The 25,999-nt window shown below is 36.2% G+C and overlaps 1 protein-coding gene across 3 annotated transcripts in view; it reads right to left on the bottom strand.

Moving 5' to 3' along the window:
* The window catches only part of BRWD1 (bromodomain and WD repeat domain containing 1), a 122,870-nt gene that overhangs the window by 36,519 nt on the left and 60,352 nt on the right, over positions 1-25,999 (bottom strand). For all 3 annotated transcript variants that reach the window (XM_082840229.1, XM_082840230.1, XM_082840231.1), the window contains 9 exons: positions 23,294-23,477; positions 20,896-20,989; positions 16,190-16,321; positions 9,568-9,662; positions 7,178-7,367; positions 5,382-5,507; positions 5,180-5,287; positions 2,420-2,544; positions 1,673-1,755 (listed from right to left, as the gene is read on the bottom strand). In XM_082840229.1, coding sequence (XP_082696355.1) covers positions 1,673-1,755; positions 2,420-2,544; positions 5,180-5,287; positions 5,382-5,507; positions 7,178-7,367; positions 9,568-9,662; positions 16,190-16,321; positions 20,896-20,989; positions 23,294-23,477 — 1,137 coding nt within the window. The remainder of the gene's footprint in view (positions 1-1,672; positions 1,756-2,419; positions 2,545-5,179; positions 5,288-5,381; positions 5,508-7,177; positions 7,368-9,567; positions 9,663-16,189; positions 16,322-20,895; positions 20,990-23,293; positions 23,478-25,999) is intronic.

The following is a 25,999-nucleotide window of genomic DNA, read 5'->3' as shown; positions in this document are numbered from 1 at the left end:
CCTATTTATCTATCATACTTTCAGTTGAGATAAAAATAGTTCTTTGGTATAAGACTAAAAACTTTAACTTAAAAGGAGGCTTAAAAAATTTATTTTCTCATGGTAAAAATGGGCATTTCTATTCCATTAAGATTTTTCAAATAAACCTATTTTGGCTAGTCAAAAGCAGGATAAACATCTGCTCAGTAAAAAGTTCTCACAAGCAACTTCCTATAATAACTGCTCAAACTTCAGCAGAAGAGGTAAGATTTTTATGGGGGAGCAAAAACAAATTAATTAGCATAGAAGATATGATACAATAATTTCACAACCTCAAAAATAAAACAAAACCCACCAAATTACAAGGGGTAGTCAGGAATCAATCTCTAGCATTTACTTGTAGAGAATCGAGGTTAAGAAATCTTTTTGAATGGGTATGTTGGTAGAACAAAATGAGAGCTTCTAATTTACACATCATGGGGGTTGAAAACCAGACTGGCTAGGAAACTATAAAGTTCTTTGGAACTTGGCTGTACAACATTAACTTCTACATACTCCAGCTGTCTGGTTTGTTTTTTATTTTGTTCTGTTTTGTCTTTGGTGGCTAAATGCTTCTCTTCAAGAAAACTTTCCTTTACACCTCCAGTCCCCAAAATAACCCTGATTACTTGTGTGGACATTACCATTAAAAACAGTGTACTAAAAAAAAAGTCTACTAAGAGCAGCCACACTCTCCGATAAGATTTCGTTTCAAATAGGGACAACTCAGGGAATTTATTTACCTGTTTCTACTGCCTGCAGAAAAAGGCTGCAGGAATTACGAAAATTAATGAGGTCTGAACATCATTTATGAATGTGTACACCAGCTGACACAGCCTAGGTAGAACTCAGTATTTCACTAAAATTGATAAAAGGAGAATGACTTTTCATTCTCCTAGGTGACTAAAGTCAAACTCAATACATGAGCTCCCCGGACAGCATTACATACTGGAAAGTAATACATATACACCTGTGAAATAACTATTACAGTTGCTGGCCTAATTACAGTCATCAATTATATCCTGAGGAGATTAATAACCTACACAAGTCTAAGCAAGTGAGCCTACCAGCCTGCCTTAAATAGTCACCATGAAAACCACATTGAAACCACATTCAAAAAGCCACATTCAAAAGTTAGTGCCCACCTTTAGGTGATTTTATTTTTTCTGTCGACCCATACAATGCATGGTTATAAAGCGTAAGTTTTACACAAATTTTTTATGTTTTAAAGGAATGGTTACCTCAAGTCAACCTATTTAAGTCTGGGTTGATATGATTATCAAAGGTAAGATATTCTGGCATACCAGAACATTATTGTGTTATTTTTCAAATTTCTTATTGTTTTACATTACAGGTAATTTTGTTAATTATACCAGTGTCACATTAAAGATGGAAGTAATGCAGTGTGGACAAGTCTGAAAGGAAATAGAAGGTCTACTCTGGCCTATATTCCAGGAGTAAGAAATCATGCTTCCAAAATGTCACATACCATACCAAGCCCTAAGCAAAATATACTTAGCAGTCTTATATTTCTTTCCAGAATTTACATGTTTGCATCCACCATAATAAGCAGCACCACAACCAAAATATTTAGAGCAATAAAATGAGAGATTCATTTCTCAGGGTATATAAAATTCAGTAAGGACAGACTTACAAGACTGCCAGTTCCTCTGTCTTGCTTCATCGTAAAATTGACGCAATACAAGAAAGTCAATAACATCTGGCATATCATGATATCTAAACAAAAATAAAAGACTGTTAAATTTCCTGCACAGCAGGTTATAGTCTAGAGCAGCAATGTCCAAAAGAAATACAATGGGAGCCACATATGTAATTTTTAATTTTTGACTAGCCTTATTAAAGTAAAAAGAAACCAGTGAAATTAATCTTAATAGTGTATTTTATTTAACCCAATATATCCTAAATATTGTTTCACCACATAATCAATACAAAACAATGAGATATTTTACATTCTTTGCCTTCATACCAAGCCTTCAAATCCAATGTGTACACTTACATCACACTCAATTCAAATTAGCGACAGTTCAAGTACTTGGCAGCCACACGTGGCTAACGGCTACCATATTGGACAGCACAGGTTTAGCAAATTATTCTAACATTTTCTCAAAAACAAATGCGGAAGCAATTTCCACTACAGGCCAGAATTCTCTACACATTTAAGTGGCATGAAAAATGTATAAAACACGCTCCCGCCTAATTGCTGCTGCAGTACTAGTATTTTTACTTCCAGTGGGTCCCATCTATCAGAACTTCAACTTACATCTTGGGCTGTCCACAGTGCTCTACTATTTACCCTGCAGCTGAATGCAAAGGACATGCTGATCAGCGAGAGGGAAAATCTAAATTTAAATAATTCCATTTTTTAAAAAGTAACACATACCTAATAGAGAAAGATTTGTCCATAAGTTTTCCAGTCGCAGGATCTATAAATGCTAGTTTGAGGCAACAAAGTGTAGGGGGCCCAACCTCATATCGTATTCCAACTATTTTGACCAACTCTTGATCCTTTAACAGATATTTTTAAAAGAATAAATGGTTAAAATAAAGCAATTCCTCAAGATTATAATTCTCCACATATTGCCAAATTAAGTCAGCTCACAATTTAGGATTCCAAACCAGAAGAGGGGTTTAATTTACCATTAATTACAATTGTTTTTGCTAAATCTTCACATCTTTTTGAAGACCGGTATTTAACACTGTTTCTAACGTAAGGAATATACCAACTTTAGAAAAAAACACAACAAATGTATAAGAAGGAACACACAAATCACCCATCAGCTCAGTATCTAAACATAACCACTGTGCACAATCAGAATTTCCTTCTGGCTTTCTTCTCTTCCTAAAGAAACATTTTCATTTATGTAACTTTGTATTATGCAAATCAAAATATGTAAGCGTTTGGCTTATTATTCTTCAAAAACTTGACAATAAATTTCTACCTAATACATTTCAATAAATATTTGTTGAAGATCTATGTGCCGTGACCTATTCCAGGCAGTAGGGGTAAGACAGGGAATGGGAGAAACTTCCTACCATGATAGAGCCTCCTACTCATTATACTATAATTAGCCTTCCCCCAATACCTGTTTCCTTAATACTAAGAATATGAGATGATTCATCCATTTATTCACTGCACAAAATATTATTGTTATAATGTGCCAAACAAAGTGCTAAAAATACAGTTGGTTCTCATTATCTGCAGCATTCTTACTATTCTATAGTGCCACCCAAAATGATGAGTTAGTGAGTTCCCAGTGAACACTTAACCACTGCTCCTGGAGGGAATACAAGGCTAGGTGGCTACAGGCCCCCAGTCGTAATATTTCAGTCACCTAATTAAGACAGTATCTTGTGTAATGTGAATTTCTATGTAAAGACACGTCTTTTTTCTTTTTTTGCGGTACGCGGGCCTCTCACTGTTGTGGCCTCTCCTGTTGCGGAGCACAGGCTCCGGACGTGCAGGCTCAGCAGCCATGGCTCACGGGCCCAGCCGCTCTGCGGCATATGGGATCCTCCCGGACTGGGGCACGAACCCGTGTCCCCTGCATCGGCAGGCGGACTCTCAACCACTGCGCCACCAGGGAAGCCCGAGACACGTCATTTAATCTACGTTGTTGAGTCATTAACATTGAACTCACAACCAACAGCACTATGACTCATGCCTAAAAGAAGCTTATCTAACACACAGATTTTCTCCATAAGGTACATCATCACCTTCTTGTACATAGTAACACAAGACAGCACTTTAGCACTACGCTAGGCGGCCATCTTAAACAGCAAGTCACCAACACAAAAATCTGAAAAAAAAAGCACAAAAATCTGAAAAATGTTTAATGTGGCACTGAATAGACTGCAAAAAGAACATTTATGTACAATATGAGAGCTCAAAAGAAGAAGGTATCACCTTGTTCAACCTCAGCTGAGAACATGCTGGGCAGACAACTCAAATCTTTTGCCACACTGCATGTCTGCAAATGACTAGAAAGCACCTTGAGTAGTGATTTTGGTGTTACAAATAGCAAACAGTGAGAAAGGCAAATTTGTAAATACAGAAAACAAGAAATATGAGGATCAGCTATCCTCAGGTACACAGTAATAAGTGAAAGAGACACAAATTTGAATGTATCTAAAGCCAAATTCAAAGAAGTAGAGCCATTGAGTTTTTTCATCTTCTAACAGTTAATGAAAGTATCAAAAATATGAAGTATAAAGATTAAAAATCACCTGTAATACTACTCTACATGTAATCACCACTAACATTTTAATGTATTTATTTTGGTTGACCATATATGTCTTTAAATTTTTATCATAACCAAAACCAGAATTTCACATTCCGTTTTTCCTCTTAGTAACACACTGTGAATACGTAACATTCATTCTACAAACATTTTAAAAGCCTCGGTTACGTGGTGGGCTCTACACAGTAGCCAAACATGTGAATGTATCATGGTTTGGTTCGTTCAGTACTGTGGGATATTTGGAATTTTTCCTAATTTTTTGTTTTTATAAACAGTGATATAGAATTTAAATTTGTATGCACTTCTGGTTGTTTCCTAAATTACCAAAAGTAGAACTGCTGATTTAAAAGGTCTAAATATTTTCAGTTTCAATTCCAACTGCCAAGATACCCTGTAGGGAGCCTGCACCTGTTTCATGCACCCTTATCACCAAGTTGAACAACTATTAACAAACCTAAACCTTTGCTACTTGTTAAAACATGGTATTTTCTTTAAGTGTTAAAAATATGTACATACATAAAATTGGTTAAGTACAGAGAAGCTAAAGTTTTTTCTGTATTTTATTACATGTGAGGTCGAACCTTTTTCTCCAATTTGTATTGGTTTCTTTGAAAACTTGCACTTCTTTTGAAAATCTGTCCTGGGTACAATCATTTTAAGATTAATGATATATACAGCCAAGCTGCCTTCCAATAATGTACAGAGTGCCCAGTGACAAGCATGTCTTCTGACTAGACCTTAATGCTTAGCAGGTAACAGCAGAAATGTTTTTAAGTTGGAAATTAACAGAAAGGTAGTAATGAAGTATGCCTCCAGTAGGTTATTTTTAATGGATTTATAAATAATTTAACTATACATGTATGTGCTAAATGTTTAATGACTTAATAATACCATCATCTTACCCTAAGATCCATTTTCCTCCATGGCTCCTTGTTAGGGTTCAGTTCATAAATGTTATTTCTTCTGACAGCCTCAATATAAGCTTCATGACCCTGTCGAAAATATATTACCTACAAAAGAGAAGTATATGTTTAAAAATAAAAACCTAAGAGTAATATTAATTTTACGTTCCATATTCACATTTTTAAACTTTATTACTCTCACCTCATCACCCATTTGAGGAACAAAAGGAGACTTCCGAAGTGTGGTGTCAGTTATCCAAACCGGAGGATGAAATTCATATAAACGTTCCATGTTTGCAAGCTCTGCCTGCGTCATCCTCCGCAGATTCTGCCAAGGGGAAGAAAACAAAGTTTAGTAGAATAGAAAGGGGCAGCATGCACTGTTTAATTGAAAAACAAAAGACTTCACCATTCAGAATGGCTGTTTTATTAGCATGTCACCTAATGATTAATTTTTAAACAGCATACATATTTGGTTCTTTAACATACATAGGAACATTATCAGCTGTGCAAGCATTGTAGATCTACCTAGCACTTTCCTAGCATCCCCTGAATTTCTAACAGATTCTGCATAGCACTTTACATCCTATGAAGTGGGTCTAATTTCCAGCTGGATCCTCTTCAACACACTAAGGCTGCTTTGCCAAGACTCCACAGTGAATTTCACCACAGACTAATCATCTCAGGGAGTCTCCTCTTGATTTGAGGTTTTAAGACTGGTAATCTTACATATGATATCACATGTGGAATCTAAAATATGATACAAATGAACTTTTATGAAATAGAAACAGACTCACAGACATCGAGAACAACTAGTGGTTGCCAAGGGGGAGGGGGGTGGTACAGGGATGGAATGGGAGTTTGGGGTTAGCAAATGCAAACTATTATATTTAGGATGGATAAACAACAAGGTCCTACTGTATAGCACAGGGAACTATATTTAATATTCTGTGATAAACCATAATGGAAAAACCATTAAAAAGAAAAGACTGGTAATTTTAAAATACAACCACAAATTATTTGATACTCCTCCTTTCCTCTCTAAGAGGTGGAGCCTAAGTACCCTCCACTCAATGTGGGCTCCAACTACTTCTAACAAATAGAAAAAAGCAGAAGTAACGATGTGCGACTCCTAAGACTAGGTCATAATAGGCTTAGCCCCTGCTTAATTTTTGGATCACTTGCTCTGGGGACAATCAGCTACCATGTCAAGAAGACACTCAAGCAGCCCTATGGAGAGGCCCATATGGTGAGGAACTGAGGCCAGCAGCCAACTGTCCCATTAACAAACTTCAAAGATCCACCCCCAGTCAAGCCTTTAGACAACTGTGACCCAAGCTAACATGATGACTGCAACCTCATGAGCCAAAAATCAGCTAATCAGTTCCCGAATTCCTGATTCATCAAAACATCAAATAATACATGTTTCTTGTTTTTAAGCTAAGTTCCAAGATGATCTGTTACACAGCAATAGATACCTAATACAAAGACATAGCATCTTTAAATAACAACAGCTACCTATATGACAGGAGCACATGTAGCACTGTACATGGAACAAGGTATAGCAATATTACAATTAGGAGAAAAGTATGAAGACAAAACATGTCAAATGAAAATGGGAAACAGGACAACAGCAGACAAAACAAGAAGCAAGGATCTTAAAATGCCTTGAAGTATATTTTTGGTGTTGGAACTGGAGGACAAAATAAGAGTTATGGTGGGGATCTGAGCAAAATAGAGCTTTCCCTCTAAGTTACAGATTCAGAAAGGTATAAGTGCCAAGTCCAACTCAGAGCAGATTAGAGAAGTTTTAATAACAAAGGAAATTTTCCAAAAATAAGTTTGTTTGCATTGTACATTTGACTCCTGATGATGTATATCGATCAAAAAAATAATAATAATAAAGCCTCCAAATTCCCAAAGATTTCTATTTCTAAATATGGACAGAAACTATAAAAGTGTAGATACATGGTATTTTTAAAGATATACTTTTCTTACCTCTTTTTTAGGCTTATTTTCTTTCTTTCTCTTTCGTCTCCTTTTTGGAGGAGATAAATTCTCAGTAGACATTTCGTCCTCTGAACTACTACGAAACCGAGTAATTCGTCGACGGGATGACGTTCGTAAAGGAGGCTGCAGATTGATGCCTGCGTCAGCCGTCCAATCAGAATATCTAGATGAAGAGCCACTAGGGAGGAAAACAGTTTCAGTCATACAGAACCAGAATCTAAGCCCTAAGAGTAAATTCATCCTACAACCTTAAGAGAGGAGAGATAACAAGGAGGAAAGAAAAGATCCTGGGAAGATTCGACTGCCCTCCCTATCAGTGCATACTGAAATGACCAAAGACCATGAGAAGGAGAAAAATCTTCACTGACACTGGAAATTAAGGATATAAGCCTGAGAAATTTTTTGAAGTATAATTTGGATGAGACCTCATAGAAGACAACATCTAGAGCCAACTAATAATACCCTTTCCAAAAGTGAAATGTAGCTACGAAAGCAGGAGACACTGTGCAGAAAGGCAGCACACCCCTAAACCGCAGGAGGCTCCAAAATGGGACTAGAATTTGTAAGTAGAATGACAAACTGTCAGTGACTACACTGAGAGCCACAAGGAAAGCACAGAACAGAAAGCTCTAAGTGGACAAAGCTTCTTGCCAACAGGGGGACTCTCCCTGATATGAGAAAAGATCCCAGAGAGGGCCTAGTCCTAACCTACCCTGGAGCAAAAGCAGAGTCAAACAGGAAACTAGGAAACTAGCCCCTGGTCCACTCCCAGCTTTAGCAAACACAGAAAAGGATAAAAATCCTCTACTGGGGCCATCATTGTCCAACCACATACCTCTCAGGCTTGATAACACACAGTTCCAAAAGCTATTTATTTCAAATATTATTTTTGTATTATATTTTATGTTATAAAAAGAGCTGTTTTAAAAATCTTAAGAGCATCTGCTTTGTACAATAAAATTCAAGAAAAATTGAATTAAAAGATAGTGAATATAGAGACAGGAAGGACAGTGGTGGTTGCCAGGGGTGGGTGGGGTGGAGTGGCGAACTGCTGTTTAGTAGGTACACAGTCTCGGTTTTGCAAGACGAAGTAAGTTCTGGAGACTGGATGCACAACACTGTGAATGTACTTAACACTATTGAACTGTACAATTAAAAACAATTAAGATGGTGAATTTTATGTTCTGTATATTTCACCACAATTAAAATTAAGTCAACAAACAAAAATAAGGGTAGACAAGTACTCTAGAAATCACTCCAGCTCCTAAGCATAATGGAATAAAAGAAGACAAGAAAGGAAGCCAGGAGTATGGGATGGTGTTCTGTAAAGCACAGTATCAATGGAAATTAAAATAATCTGAGTCATATTTAGAAGGGAGAATTTTCTAGACTTGGTGATGGAAATGTTATGAAAAGAGAATGATATCCAGGTTTCTGGCTGAAGCATCTGCCAGGACAAAGTTGACATTTACCAAGACAAGGAACAGATGTTAACATCTTAGTCCCATGAAATTTGGATACCAAAACTAAACAAAAGGTAATACGTATGATAAAATAAAATTTATATTTTAAGGCAGGACAAGAAAAATTAAACATAAAATTCTCTCTCTGTGTCCATTTGGGCCTCCACCCTCCCTAATGTGCAGCAGGCATCGGCATTACACATTAACCAGAGCTGCTCAAAGATGGGAGTGCCTGCTCAACAGCAAAGATCAAATTTTTTCTTTCTTCTGATGTTAGCAATTTAACCTCTTAAAAGAATAACATTCTTTCCCAGCTCTGTAGGGGGTCATAGTGCTTGGTGCTCACTTTGCAAAAGTTTACCTGGACTATGTATCCTTCGTGAACTTTATATAAAATAGCAGTATGTCATCCTGATGTACCATCATTGAAAATGTACATGACTGTGCCTTCAGCTTCTAACAGGTGGAACAGTTCTCAGAGCTTCCTGAGAATCTGCTTCCCGGTTATAATCCTCAGTTTGGCTTGAATAAAAGTCCCTTTTTTTTTTCTTCTTGATAGTTAATTGAACTTACATCAACGTATGCAGTAACTAGTAATAAATTTAACGGTGATTTTACCAAACAGACGTTGTATACTCCTCTTTATAAATGTAGCCCAAGACTAAATTGATGTTTTGAGCACACATACTTACACTGTTGGCTCAAATGTTTTATAGTCCAAAAAAAAAATACCCAAAATATTTTCTATAGAAAGAGCAGTTAATCCAGCTTTCTTCTCCTTTTAAATGTATTAAAAACTCAATGTTAGTTGTTCCACAGCTGGAAGCTCTTACACCTTGAATGCCATTCAAGTAGGATTCCATTCAACGTCATGACTAAAATGCTTAGAAGATTAAAACGAGTAAAAACAGGTACCTTGAACTTTCACTGTCACTTTCACTTCTTCTATCACTTTTCCATTCTTCTTCTTCAGAAGAACAAGAACCTTCACTTTGATCACAGGAAGTCTCCTAATTTTGTGAGGGGGAGAAAAATAAAATAAAAATCTTGATCTCTGAGATTAAATAACACAAGGCAAGAGAAACCACACAGTCATTCTAATCATCTCAGGAGTAAGTATGGTAACCAGGTAATAAAATAGGTAAACTTAAAACAAAAAGCAAGTGTCTTTACTACATCCTTTTTCTTATCAAAAAATTAGACAATAGAAAATATTTGTGAGACTTAACACTACTACTATTAACAAAAGAAACTGATACAAGAGGCCATTCTCTGAGCAAAGTTAATAAGTCAATGTAAATGTTCTCAGTGTTTTGGACTCAAGCCACTGTAATAGGTGGGCAGTGGCATCTCATTTTACTTTCAATTCTCTAATCACATATGATGTTGAGCACCTTTTCATGTGCTTATCTGCCATCTGTATATCTTCTTTAATGAAGTCCCCGTTAGATCTTTTGTCGATTTTTAAATTGGGTTGTGTTCTTATTGAGTTTTAAGAATACAAGTCCTGGGCTTCCCTGGTGGCGCAGTGGTTAAGAATCTGCCTGCCAATGCAAGGGACACAGGTTCGAGCCCTGGCCCAGGAAGATCCCACATGCCGCAGAGCAACTAAGCCCATGCGCCACAACTACTGAGCCTGAGCTCTAGAGACCGCAAGCCACAACTACTGAGCCCATGTGCCACAACTACTGAAGCCTGCACGCCTAGAGCCCGTGCTCTGCAATAAGAGAAGCCACGACAATGAGAAGCCCGCGCACCGCAACGAAGAGTAGCCCCTGCTCACCGCAACTAGAGAAAGCCCGCACACAGCAACAAAGAACCAACACAGCCAAAAATAAGTAAATAAATAAATTTATTTTTTTTTAAAGAAGACCTTCCCAGTCCTTTTCTCAAAAAAATTAAAAAAAAGAAAGAATACAAGTCCTACCACCTAGAGAGGTGGGATAGGGAGGGTGCGGGGAAGACGCAAGAGAGAGGAGATATGGGAATATATGTGTATGTATAACTGATTCACTTTGTTGTAAAGCAGAAACTAACACACCATTGTAAAGCAATTATACTCCAATAAAGATGTTAAAAAATTTTTTTAATTAAAAAAAAAGAATACAAGTCCTTTATCAGACATGAGTTTTACAGGTATTTTCTCCCAGTCCATGGCTTGTCTTTTCATTCTCTTAACAGTATCTTTCAGGCTTTTCTATTTGTCAAGTTTTTCTTTCATGGATCATGCTATTGGAATTGTATCTAAAAAGTGATCATCACACCCAAGGTCACCTAGATTTTTATTATATGTTATCTTTTAGAAATTTTATAATTTTGTGTTTTACATTTACATTAAGTTTATGAGATATTTTGAGTTAATTTTTGTGAAAAGACTGTGTCTAGATTTTTTTTTTTGCATGTGGATGTCCAGTTGTTCCACACCACTTGTTGAAAAGACAACGCTTTGTCCATTGAGTTGTCTTTGTTCCTCCATCAAACACTAGTTGAGTATATTTGTATTGGTCTACTTCTGGGTTCCTTATTCTATTCCATTGATCTATTTGTCTATTTTTTCACCAGTACGACACTGTCTTGAAAACTGGAGATTTATACTAAGTCTTAATGTATCTATCAGTCCTGCACCTTTGTTGTTCTTCAGTATCGTTAGCTATTCTGGGTCATTTTTTTCTCCAAACAAACTTCAGAATCTCTTTGCCAATATCCACAAAATAAACTTGCTGGGATTTTGACTGGAACTGTGTTGAATCTATAGATGAAGTTGGGAAGAAATATCATCTTAAAAAGATGTGAAGCACAGGAACTCTCATTCACTTTTCATCAGAATACAAAATGTAACACAACCACTATGGATAATAGTTGGGCAGTTTCTTACAGAGCTAAATATAGACTTATCATAGAGGAAAATTAAACTCATATTACTAGAAAGTAGTCAATGTGAAAAGGCCACCTACTGTTTGATCCAACTATATGACATTCTAGAGAAGTCAAAACTATGGAAACAGTAAAAAGATCAGTGGTTGCCCGTAGCTCAGGAAGAGGGAGGGAGTGATGATTAAGTACAGCAGAAGGGGCGTTTAGGACAGTGGAACTATTCTGTATGATACTATTATGGTAGATACATAACATTATGCATTTGTCTAAACCCATACAACACAGAGTGATCCCTAATGTAAACTACAGAATTTAGTTAATGATAACGTATAAAATTGGTTCATCAGTTGTAGCAAATGTACCACACTAAATCAAGATGTTATTAATAGGAAAAACTTAGGGAAACAGTATATGGGAACTCGCTGTACTTACTGTGTAATTTTTTTTAAACCTGAAACACGGAAGTCTTTAAAGGAAGAGAGGGGAACAAGCAGCTAATTCCCACAACCCTAATAGCTGCCGTCTACTTTAAATTCTGGTCTTGGATACTAAGCAGGTACTTTTAAATTGAGATACAACCTTTTCCTGTAACAGCTACTTACATTAAGTGAATCATAAACGGATGATGAAAATGCCATGGAGAAACAAAACTAAAAAGATGGAACTGCAAGGAAATAGCTATTTTGTTTACTTCATTTGAGTAGGCAAAGTAAACATATTCTTAAAAAATGTTCCTCAAAATGTGAGACCAATGCTATTCAAGGAGTACAGATTCCTAGGCCAACCACACTAGATCTACTCAACACGAGGCTGCTTTTTATGCTCAAAATAGACTTCTAAAAAATCACAGTAATAAAATAAACTCTTAAAATCTACTACCTGGAAACCATGCATTCTGGGAAAAAGTTTTAAATGTTTTATCTGCATTAACTCTCAAAATACTTCTGTAGACAGAGGCAGGGTTAAGAAAAAGCTAATGAAACTTAAGTTTCAGAGGTTTTCAATTTAACTTGCCTACCAAGGCCCTGTGTCTATCTGTAACTTTGAATTCTTTTTCTAAAGGACGTCCCTAAAATTATACAAGATTCAAACCCCACAAATCTTGGATCCGTCTTGCCAATGAGTTTTGTATTATCTCAAGTCACTACCTGCCCACTACTACCTTTTCATATATTGAGAAACCCAAGGCTAAGAAATGTAAAGAAATACGCCTGGGGTCACAGAAGAGTAAGTATAAGAAATGGAATCAGAAACCAGGCCAACTCTAAAACCCATACTTTTTCTACTATCAGTGCTTTCCAAACTAAAGCGTAATGGAACCAACATACACATATACACAACCGTCTCCACCCATCTGCAACACTCAGGAGAATGAATTCATACCACTGTAGGAGGTAAACTACCATAACACAAAATTATGACTTATCTTAAAAGATCAAGTGGATTTAACATTCTGCATTATACTTGTGTTAATTTAAAAGTACCCCATTAATTGCAAATAAACCAAATTAAGACATAAAATCGTAAGATTAATACTACTGATCTAAAAATTAAAACTCAATCTATAATCATTCCTGATTTTTCAGAAACACTTAAGAAAATAAGAATTAGTTGCTATTTCCCTAGCATAATATATACGTATACTGTAGAAACCTAAAACAAAGCATCTTACTTATTGTGAAAATAGACACATTTCCACTGACAACAGGAATATGGTCCACTATCTCACTAGTATTCAACAATGTACTGGAAGTATTAAACACTGCAATTAGACAAGAAAAATTAAAAGTATAAAAATTAGAAGAGAAGTAGTAAAACTGAATACTGTATAAATGAGAGTGTACCTGGAAAACTTCACAGAATCCAATGATAAAATTAACTCAAAAATACAGTAATGTAGCAGGGTGGAAAAAATTAAAACTTGAAGGGGGAAAAAGGCCAAAAACACGATAGAAAAATGGCCAAAAGACATGACACACAATGCACAAAGATGAAAAAGACTCTAAATATATAAAAATATGTACAACTTCACAAATAAGAGAAATGTAAACTACACTGTAAATAAACCAAAGACAAAAGTACAAATATTGTGATTCCACTTACATGAGGTACCTAAAACAGGCAAATTCATAGAGACAAAGTATAAGAGAGGTTACCAGGGGCTAGGAAGAGAAGGAAATAGGGAGAGTTCTTGTTTAATGAGTACAGAGCTGCTGTCTGGGATGATGAAAAAGTGCTAGAAATGAAGAGTAGTGATGGTTGCATACATCTGTAAATGCAGTTAATGCCACTGAACTGTACACTTAAAAACAGCTAATTGTAAATTTCATGTTACATATAATATTCTATCACATAAAAGAATAGCCAAAACATATAAAAAATAAAACTAAGATACCATCTCTCGCCAATTAATTGGCAAAAATTAGAAACTGTAACACACTGTTAGTAAGAAAGCGGACACTCTCCTACGCCACAGGGAGGAAAGCAAGTTGGAATTCTCCTTTATGAGGAATTTTTATCAGCATCTCATAAGATGCAAACGTGTTTATCTTTGGGCCCAGCAATCCCATTTCAAGGAATGTACCCCCCCCAATAACATCTCCATCATTAGACAAATACATACATCTACAAGATTATTCATTGTAGCATTATTTAAAATGAAAACGCTGTAAACATCCTACATGCCCATAACCAGGAGAGTGGTTAAATAAACTGTTACAATCAGATAACTTAAATATGATGCAACTCTTTAAAAATAAATAAATAAATAAGGAAGGCACTTATGAACTGATATGAAGTGATTTTAAGAATATTTTAAGTGAAAAAACCCAAGTGCAAAAGAGTATCTGTGGTATGCGACATTTTGTGTACAAAAGGAGAAAAAATATACATGTATCTAATTGAGTATACAGGGGAAAGAAGAAAAGAAAACACAGGAAAGATATGCCAGAAACTAGTGAGGATGGATGGGAACATTTATCGTAATTATCCTGAATCATTAAAGGTTAAAACATGCTCAATACATATAAAGAAGAAGAAAATAAATAAGAAAGGTGTTAACACAAAATCATTTAAGTGAACGGTTAGCAGCTAACATTATTGGATATTAGGCAGTGTTTTAAACACTTTACATGGTTAACTAAACGAATTCTCACAACACCTCTGAGGGACATACTATTAATTACTTTTACAGATATAGGCAGAGGCACAAAAGTTTAACCAACTTGTCGAAGTAGAAGAATTTGGATTTAAATTCAAACCCTATGTTTGACTACTACCTTAATGCTTTATAGAGGAATTCAAATTGTTCATCCTTATGTAACATTTCAATCCTCAAAACATTACTGATTAGAGAATACTAACATTCTAATATTAACCTTTAAAAACTCTTTACAGAAATACTGGTTTTCCCCCCAAAAATCAAAAAGAACAGTAACTTACATATGATTACTGTAAGTCAAGAAAAGGGTTAAGACAAAGACTTCTTAGATATGATGGCAAAAGCACAAGCAACTAAGGAAAAAACAAACTAGGCTTCATCAAAATGTAAAACTTTTGTGCTTCAGTGGAAACAAGCAAAGAAGTGAAAAGACAATCCAATAAATGGGAGAACATATTTCAAAGTCATACATCTGATATAAAGGATTTGTATCCAGAATGTATAAAGAACCCTTATAGCAATAAAAAAGACAACCAAATTGAAAAATGGGCCAGAGATTTGCATAGATATTTCTCCAAAGACATACAAGTGGAGAACAGCACACGAAAACATGTTCAACATCATTAGTCATTAGGGGAATGTATCAAAACCACGGTGAGATATCATTTCACATCCACCAGGACAACTGAAATCAAAAGGACAGAACATAACAAGTGTGGACAAGGATGTGGAGAAACTGGAAACTTCATACATTACTGACTGGGAACATAAAATAATACAGCCACTTTGGAAAACAGTCTGGCAATTCCTCAAAAGGTTAAAATACAGAGTTACCATATGACCCAGCAAACTGACTCACAGATATAAACCCAAATGAATTGAAAACTTATGGCCAAACAAAACCCTGTACATTAATGCTGATAAGGAGCAACATCCGTAACAGTCAAAAAGTAGAAATAATACAAATATCCACCAGCTGATGAGTGGGTAAACAAATTGTGGTCTATTCATATAATGGAATATTGGGCAATGAAAAAGAATGAAGTATTCATCCATGCTATACATGGAATCAGCCTTAAACATTACATAGTAAGTGAAAAAAGCCAGTCACAAGATCATACTGTATGCTTCCATTAAATGAAATGTCCAGAATACAAAAATCCATGGGGATAGAAAGATTAGTGGTTGCCAGGGGCTTGGGTGGAGGGGGAATGGGAAGTACTTGCAAATGGGTACAGGGTTTCTTTTTAGGTGATTAAAATATTTTGAAATTAAATAGTGGTGGTGATGGTACAATTTTGTTAATATACTAAAACCACCAGATTGTACACTTACATGGTATAACAAAGCTGTTCAAAACTGTTAGAGAAATTCAAATGTGAAATTTCATCTTAATCTCTAGAGAATACTATACTTCCACAAAATTTCAAGGTAGATTCAAAGTAAAGAGTTAAGACAAATTATTCAAGATTATTTTATATATTTTAAAGTTATGAAACTCACATGTCTTACGGAGCTTGAAGATTCATTTCCAGAAGACAACTCAAGCCGTCCAAGATTTCTTCTACCATAATTTGGATATTTACGCCTACATGTCCTCTGCCTAGACTGTGACATCAAAGCCACGGAATCAGACTGAAACACAAACATGCAGGTGAAAATCAACTCTTCAATAAGTACAATCTTCAATAAAGTATTTCGCACTCTATCCAATCCCAAAAGGATTTAAGGCAAAAATAATAATAATAGTTCAAAAAATAAAATATTCTTGAATGGGTATTTTTGCCACATACTGTTAACCAAGATTGGTTTTTGTTACTTTTAAGATATTTAGAAAACATGGCTAAATTTAGGCACATTAGATCATCATTTCCCAAACTAAACCATAAGTTAATTGGCTTACCATAAATTAGATAATAATAACTATAATCCAAAAAAGAAATCACTTTAAAATATATATCTTAGAAGTGAAAATATATATTCATATATTATGATGCAGTAACCAACCTTAAGGAATATATCACTGTGTGAATACACAGGTATAGAGAAATATCTGAAATGATCCTCAAATATCAATCCTAGTTATTTCCAGGTTTTAACTTTTTGGATGATTTGTTGTCAGTACTTTCAGTTGTGCTTGAATTTTTTAAATATCTTTTTTTAAATTAAAACAAAATAATTAAATAATCTTTTAAAATCAGCCAAATAAAATAGCTAGATTGAAACGGCGGGGGGGGGGGGGGTGGGGCAGGGGAGGGCACATGCTATTCCTCCAACACCAAAGTCACATATGCGAGATCACTCAGTGAAAGTACATATTCCCAGAACTGATACACAAATCAATTTTCACGTTAGTGCCATCTGTTTGATAATCATTGAGATGTTTTATCATTTCAACATAACCTGAACAATATATCCTGGCTGATTTTAATACAACTCTTCTTTCCTTAATTTGTCAGTACTTTTTTTGTTAGGGCAAAAACTCCTATTAATGAATTTCATGACTAATAGTATGTAAATTCAGATGGACCAAAACTACCACTAAGAAGAACAAGAAAATCTGTCAAAATATATTTTTTTTTTAAAAACGGTTTGAGGGCCCTATATACCTAACAAGGCTATGAAGATTTACAGGACCAATACACGAAAAAGGATACAAGCAATAAAAAAGAACCCTAGAATTTCACTCTGGAAGAGGAAGCTGAAAGGTTTAGCAGGTAAGCAAAAAACTGACAGACTAAACTCTTGAGTTATGCTAACAAAACTTACAATTCGGAGTCTCCTATGTATAGGCAAACACCTCAAGCTTCAGCTGTTAGCCCAAAGAGCTATAATCTAGACCTATAGGTAAACTACAGATAAACAGTAATCCCAAGGAACTAAAAGCCCATCCTTGTCTGGGTGAAGGTGATACAGGCTTGAGAGTGGCCTTAGTAGCCTACCAGAAGCAAATTAAAACCTTCTCTGGAGAAGAAATGCCATCCTAGGCTTCAAACCATCTCTAACATCTAACATTCAATCAAAAATACAGGCAACAAAGAAAATGTGATTGTAATAAAATGAGAAAAAAATCAACACAGAATGCAAAGAGATTAACAGGGGAACAAGATAATGAAATAACCAGAAATGGGTTTTTTAAATAACCAGGGCTGATTTTCAAGGAATTAAAATAAAGAGAACTTCAGCAGAAAACTAAAAACTCTGGAAAATTCTGAATAGAAAAATACAATAACTAAAACTAAGAACGCAAGGTTATTAGCAGGATACACACAGCTGAAGAGAACTGAGTGGAATATATTCGGTCAGAAAAAAATTCAGAACAGCAAGAAACAGCCTAAAAACAAAAAAGACAGAAAATAGGGCTTCCCTGGTGGCGCCGTGGTTAAGAATCTGCCTGCCAATTCAGGGGACACGGCTTCGAGCCCTGGTCCAGGAAGATCCCACATGCCATGGAGCAACTAAGCCCATGAGCCACAACTACTGAGACTGTGCTCTAGAGCCCGGAAGCCACAACTACTGAGCCTGTGTGCCACAACTACTGAAGCCCGCACACCTAGAGCCTGTGCTCCGCAACAAGAGAAGCCATTGCAATGAGAGGCCCGTGCACCGCAACAAAGAGTAGCCCCCGCTCACCGCAACTACAGAAAGCAGCGCACAGCAACGAAGAACCAAAGCAGCCAAAAATAAATAAAATAAATTTATTTTTTTTAAAAAAAAGGCAAAAGGGAAAGACAGGAAGTAAAGTATAAAAACATGTACTATGCAAATGCTAGCCAAAAGAAAGCTAGCATAGCTACATTCATATACAAGAATTTGAAGAATAAAGCATTACTAGAGATAAGTTCAAAATGGTAAAAGGTTCAATTCAGTAGGAAAAAGGGAAATTCTAAATTTGTACACACCAAATAACAGCTTCAAACTACACAAAGCAAAGTAAGTAGAAACAAAGAAATCTACAAACATAGTGAGACTTTAATACTTATCTCACTATAAGCAAGAGTGCAATCGTTTTGAAACCACATGTGGCATTAACTACTAAAGTTGAATATACGCATATCCTATGCTCCAATAATTTCACTCCAGTACATATACTCAAAAGAAATACAGACGGGGCTTCCCTGGTGGCGCAGTGATTGAGAGTCCGCCTGCCAATGCAGGGGACACGGGTTCGTGCCCCGGTCCGGGAAGATCCCACATGCCGCGGAGCGGCTGGGCCCGTGAGCCATGGCCGCTGAGCCTGTGCGTCCGGAGCCTGTGCTCCACAATGGGAGAGGCCACAACAGTGAGAGGCCCGCGTACCGCAAAAAAAAAAAAAAAAAAAAAAAAAAAAGTAATAAAAAAAAGAAATACAGACGGATACCAAGAAATATGTACAAAATGTTGAAAGCAATATTGTTCCTAACATACTATTCCTAATTCATATTCCTAATATGAAAACAACCCAAATGTCCTTTAAGAATAGATTAAACAGCAACATTCTCATTAAGGAATACTATCCAACAGTGAAAACAAATGAACTTCAACTACTCACAACAAAGATAGATCTCACAAGGGCAAATGCAAGCCAGATACAAAAGATTACATATACATACTGTATGACATTTAGATCAGTGTTTCTTATCCTTTTTTTCTTTTTTTTTTTTTTTGCGGTACGCGGGCCTCTCACTGTTGTGGCCTCTCCCATTGCAGAGCACAGGCTCCGGACGCGCAGGCTCAGCGGCCATGGCTCACGGGCCTAGTTGCTCCGCGGCAATGTGGGATCTTCCCGGACCGGGGCACGAACCCATGTCCCCTGCATCGGCAGGCGGACTCCCAACCACTGTGCCACCAGGGAAGCCCTTCTTACCCTTTTTGTAACATTACCACTACCCTATAGGAAACTTGACTTTCTCCTAATTTGCTCCCTCGAATTGTAATACCACAGACAATACATACAGTATGTAAACACTTATGTAGTATATCTGTACTTTGTACATCAACAGATTAAGTATAAGGCTTAGCCTTCTTATCCAATACAGGGTTTAAAATAGATAACATTTTTAAGACAAAAGCTAAATTGAAATTTTTAAAGCTCTCTGCATTTAACTTTATAACTTTCTTGAATAACTTCTGATGTATTTAATTACAGATTGTATCAAATTACATATCCAAATTAGAAATTTCTGAATACATAACAGCAATCAAATGTTTAAAAATCTTTCAAAATTTTTCCAGCAAAAATAAAACAAATGAAAAAATTTCTTAAAAATTTTAGTAAATTTAACTTTGAAGGCTTTTTATCATGAGAAAATATTCTAACTATAGCTGAAGATAGTCAACATTTTTTTCTTTTCAGTACTTGACGTAATAGATTTGAATTATTTTTAAATTAAATAAGATAGAAACTATTTTTATTTAATTCTCAAAGCCCAAGTCATAAGCAAAAACACCATGCATCAAGGCAGTTAATGTGGCAGACAGGCATGCACAGGCCATTTCTCACAATATGGCTACAAAATTGAATGACCAATTGAGAGAATATCTTGCAAACACAACCATTTTCACCATAGTTTTGTAGCACTGATCGTGCATACATTTTGTATAAATTCCATTAACTTGTTAATACTTCACATATGATGGTCAAGAAATTAAACACTAAGGAATAAGATTTTCTCAGGTAGGGTTGGGCTTTGTCGCAAACCATTGTGACATCTAAGATTTTTTATAAATGCATGATTTGGAAAACATCAGAAACAGACAAAGCTAACCAGCATCTTTAGAAGTCAAACAGTTGGTTACCTGCAGGAGAAAGGAGAGAGTAGTGATTGGGAATGGATACAAAATGCTTTTGATGGGCTGGCAATGTTCTAGGGGTTATTAGACAATAACATTTTGTTTTTAGGCCGTGCCGTGAGGCATGTGGGATCTTAGTTCCCCGGCCAGGGATCAAACCCGTGCCACCTGCATTGGGAGCTCAAGGTCTTAACCACTGGACCGCCAGGGAAATCCCAACAATAATTTTCTAGAATCCTTCATCACTGTTAGGCATCAGGCTACTTCCCGCAAGTTTCAAGCCACTTTTCCTAACACCTGTACAACTTTACGTCTACTACTTTAAATCCCAAACAGAAGACTAATATTACTAATATTCTCAGTGATCAAAAAGAAAACTATAAATTTCAGTTTACTTTCTAATTTGTTTATTCCTAAGGAAATGGAATTTAGGTTACCTTTTGTGAAAGATGGAGAGTCTTCCTCTTTCTTCCAATTATATAAAGATTTCTTTCTTCTTCACCTTTCTCTATTCTGAAGTCTTCCAACTTCCTACAAATTTAAGTACCCAGTTATATTAATTGCTGATAAATAAAGGATATATAGAGAAAAAAACTAATCATTATGATTCTGGGAATCATAACTTAAGTATTTTTTTAATTAACACAGAAAATTCCTAAACTTATAACAAAACTTAAGGCAAACTACACTTTTCTAGAAATTTAATATAACCAAAATCTCAGAGGCAGCTAGTAGGTCCTATTTTTCATATTTACCACAGAAATATTCATTCATTTGTATTTTGATTGGCCCTATGAGGACCAACTCAAACAGAATCTCTCGTGTTAGCTACTCAGAATGTACCTATGATTTTCCAAGATTGCAAATCCATTCTCTAAAGGATTCTACTGTATCACTCAGCATCTCCTTCATAAAAACTCAAATGTATTTTAGAATAGAGTTCTAGAAAGAGCTATGCTCTTCTTTGGGAAAATTATACTGCAGCGGCTAGCTGACTCACAAAATCCATTCTTTCTTCCTTAGAAACAAAATCTCAATTTTCATCTAGGCTCTTTGCTGCTCTAAATAGAGACTGTATTACCTTGCCTCCTCTGTAGCTAAGTGTGGCCATATGAGGACATTCTGGTCAATGAGTTATGAGGAGACATGTCATGTGGGACCATTAAGTCTGCTTAAATGAAATCCCTTTAACTAGAAATGTCCTTTTTGCCGCCGGGGAAAATGCTGGGGAACCATGATTCTAGCCTTAAACTACTTCCAGTCTTCCTTTATGTTAACAAAATAAATGCTCGTTTAAGGAACTATTCTTCAGGACTTTCATTCCTGATACCTATTTGCTTCCCTTGATTTTGACAACAAAATGTATCCTAAAATGACACTTTCAGTTCTGATGAGCATGCAACTCAGACATAATTTTAAGGCTTAATTATAGAATGCTGCATACACGACAGTGATTTTCTGTATTTCTCATCCCAATTCCAGATTTTGCTTTTCATTAGTTTATCGTATACTTATAAATATCCTTAAGTTCACTGTATGAAATATAAGTATTATCCAATATTACTCCACCAATCAACTGACTCTTCTGGCTAAACACATGAAAACTTTTACAAAATTATCTTCAAGGTATTAGTTATTATGAGACACAAACATGACAGAATACTGAAACATTTTAGATATCAATGAAAAACAGTATTTGCTGCCTCCATTCTGATAACTTGAAAATCAGTACATCACAATTCAGTACAAGGAAAACCCTACGATCCACACTATACTTATGAAATATCATTTCTCACTAAAAGAAAATAGGGCTGCTTAAGAGAAAAGACTAATCCTAAGTCTAGGTCAAGAAATTTACAAGAAGAACCTATAACACCCTGCCATGCCTGACAGCAAAGATGCTACACAAGGCTACTACATCATTTCAAAAGGACTCAGGAGCCAACCTGAAGAAGCTCCTCCTGGCCAGAGATAAAAAAAATTTAAACATTAACAAGGACATTAGAAATAAGCTAAATCACAGCAGTGTAATTAATACAGTGAACAACACAAACACACAAATTGGCCACTGCGGGAGAATATAAAGGAATAAATCTTTATTTTGAAGGTAAATAAAGCAAAATGAGCAGGCAGCTATCCTGTTTTTTATACAGAAACTTGTTTATTATATACAAACTTTACTACTGGATAATCAAATAGTAGATGTGGGTAAATTTTTATTTGGAAGTAGCCAAGATAATAAAGACTTCAGAGCTGAAATATCACTATTTATAATCCCTAATGAATTAATGAAACTGGGCAGTGAGTATCAGTTCCTGCTAGCATCACACACACAAAAAAAAGAAAAGAAATAAAGAAAAAGATATTATGTGCCTTCTGATGGAATTTTACCACTTACGAAATACTCTTGCAAGAAACTAAAAATATGACATTTGGAACAACTGGAAATTTAAACACTGGCTATTTGGTTCTACTGAGGAATTGTTTGTTTTTTAAGATATGACAATGGCATTACAGTTATATTTTAAGACAATTCCTTATCCTTAGAAATTACATACGGACATACTTTTAGACAAAATGATATTAATGTCTGGAATATCTTTCAAAATAATACTGAAGGGAGAACAGGGGGTTGTCTGTATAGATGAAACAAGATTGGTTATGGAGTTAGAGAACAATTTTGACATTTTCCTACCACAATTAAAATACATCCCAACCCATTACTAAAATATATGTATATGATTATTTATACCACTAATGATTAAAATGTGTAAATAACCATATAGATATATTTTCACAGATATAAACAATATTAATAGATATCCTAAAACAAACCTAAATATGCCTAGTGGTACCTCTGGTACAACCACTCTTCGTTTCCAGGCCTGCAGGTCACGCTCTGTAGCCATCTGACTACGTGGAGCATTCTGGTGCATCTGACGAACACCTTCCACTTGACCACTACGACGCAGACCAATATTTGGAGGGGACTGGATGTCTAAGCTTAGTCTTCTAAAACCTAGGGAAAAATTGTCAAGAATGATTACAAAACAAACTTCAATCTAATATGCATATACATTCCTCCTACTAAGACACAAACCAAAAAAAAAAAAGATCTACTGAAAAAACTTTGGAAAAAAGAATCTTAATGTGACTGAGATCAAAATGTAGGCTACATGGGGACTTCCCTGGTAGCGCAGCGGTTAAGAATCCGCCTGCCAGTGCAGGGGACACAGGTTCAAGCCCTGGCGCGGGAAGATCCCACATGCCGCGGAGCAACTGAGCCCGTGCGCCACAACGACTGAGCCTGCGCTCTAGAGCCCGTGAGCCACAACTACTGAAGCCCGCACACCTAGAGCCTGTGCTCTACAACAAGAGAAGCCATCGCAATGAGAGGCCCATGCACCGCAATGAAGAGTAGCCCCTGCTCACCACAACTAGAGAAAGCCCGCGCACAGCAACGAAGACCCAACGCAGCCAAAATAAATTTAAACAGATCTCTTTAAAAAATGTAGACTACAGAACAAACACTAACATAACTATTAAGCTCAATTTCCATTTTTATTAGACTTTCTGAAATTTAATGTACAAGCATTTTCTATAATAATGTTATATTTGCAGTCCTAAAAACCTCGCCTTCCTCAAAACTGCAAACTAAAAACACATCTTTCTGGAAAAATTAGCACTGCAAATAGATGCCTCAAACTGTGGTGGCTTTATAATAAGAGCTCTAACAAAAAACATTATTTGTGACCTAAAGAAATAATCTAAGCCACTCAAGCAAGCAAGTTGCCAGAGCCCATTATTAAAAATTCACAAAAATGCAAAGTGGGGAAATGCTGGCAGCACCTGAATTGGAGCTAGAAGAGTGGGTAACAGGGCAATGCAGACCACATCAAGCCCTAAGCCTATGCAGAGCTGATCAGGTAGACACAGGAGGCAGGGCAACCTCCCAAGAGCTGGAAGTCACAAAGGATGGAGACCACCCTGGGGGCATGTGGAGGGAATCCCAGGCAAAGTACTTGTTTTCTTGAACCACAGGGTGAAGGGGATCCTGCTACTAAGGCAACAAAAAAAACTGGGGGCTATATCCTTTCCTACGGGAGGCTATTAAATTTTACTCCAAATACACCAGCTCTCCTTGCTTAGGGTAAAACTCAAATATGAATGAACAAACCTCTGCATTCTTCTATGTACAATATTCTGTTCACCAATCAAATGTGAACCAATTTGCCCTGCACAACATATCATACTCCATCTATTAAAAATGACATTAAATGCCCCTGCTATTAATCCAAAATTTGTATTAAAATATATTGATGTTTAAGAAACACTTTTTGAATTGAGAACTAAAAATAAATTCTAAATTGTGCGTGTGTGTGTGTCTGCAATGGGTCTTCGTCGCAGTGCATGGGCTTTCTCTAGTTGCAGCAAGTGGGGGCTACTCTTCATTGCGGTGGGCAGACTTCTCATTGCCGTGGCTTCTCTTGTTGCGGAGCTCGGGCTCTAGGCACATGGGCTTCGGTAGTTGTGGCATGTGGGCGCCGTAGTTGTGGCTGGTGGGCTATAGAGCGCAGGCTCAGTAGTTGTGGCGCACGGGCTTAGTTGCTTTGTGGCATGTGTGATCTTCCCGGACCAGGGCTCGAACCCATGTCCCCTATGTTGGCAGGCAGATTCTTAACCACTGCGCCACCAGGGAAGCCCTAAATTCTAAATTTGACTGCCCAAGTCATAGTATTATTCTCCAACAGTTTGAAGAAAATATATGTTATGTATCACAACATTACTTGTAATAGCAAGCATGAAAAATAACTTAAGTGGCCATAAACAGATTAATTACAAAGACTGGTTATTCCACACAGTGGAGTCCTATGAAGCTATAAAAAGTAATGAAGACAAGCTCTGTGAATGGAAAGAGAGTGACTTCTAGAATATGCTGTTAAGGGAAAAAAGCAAGGTGCAGAAAAATGCATACATATCTTGTGCCTCTTGCTCTGATGCGCTGAGAAGAACACAGCAACTATGCAGTATTCTTACCTAAAATGTTTAACCTGAATCCAATTTTGAGATAATCAGACAAATTCAAATTGAGGGAAATTCTGTGAAACAACAGGCCTGAACTCTTCAAAAGTACCAGTGCCATGAGGGAACTGTTCTAAATTAAAAGAGACTCAATAATTAAGCACATGGACCAAGGCTTGATTAAACCCTAAAATTTTAAAAAGCCATGAAGGACAATTTTGGGACAAGTGGGGAAATGTAAAGATTGTACATCAGAGAGCAGTACTGTATAGTCTGTACATTGTGTAGTACTGTGAAGTCTGTTGACTGTGACCATTGTATTATGATCATATAAAAGAATGTTCCAGTTCTTGGAAGATACAGAATGAAGCCTAAGGGATAAAGTTCACATCTTACTCTAGAATTTAGGAAAAAAACATACCTGAGAGAGAGAAATTCTTTCAAGTGTATATGAGACCCATACAAGACTGTTAATAGCATTTCTGTTTGAGATTAGCAAAATCTCAAAACTACCCAAAA

This window comes from Leucopleurus acutus (assembly GCF_964270905.1).
Source record: "Leucopleurus acutus genome assembly, chromosome: 5".
In the NCBI taxonomy this organism is placed as follows: Eukaryota; Metazoa; Chordata; class Mammalia; order Artiodactyla; family Delphinidae; genus Leucopleurus; species Leucopleurus acutus.
The sequence above is the reverse complement of the archived record's forward strand: the minus strand, read 5'-3'. Positions and strand labels throughout refer to the sequence as shown.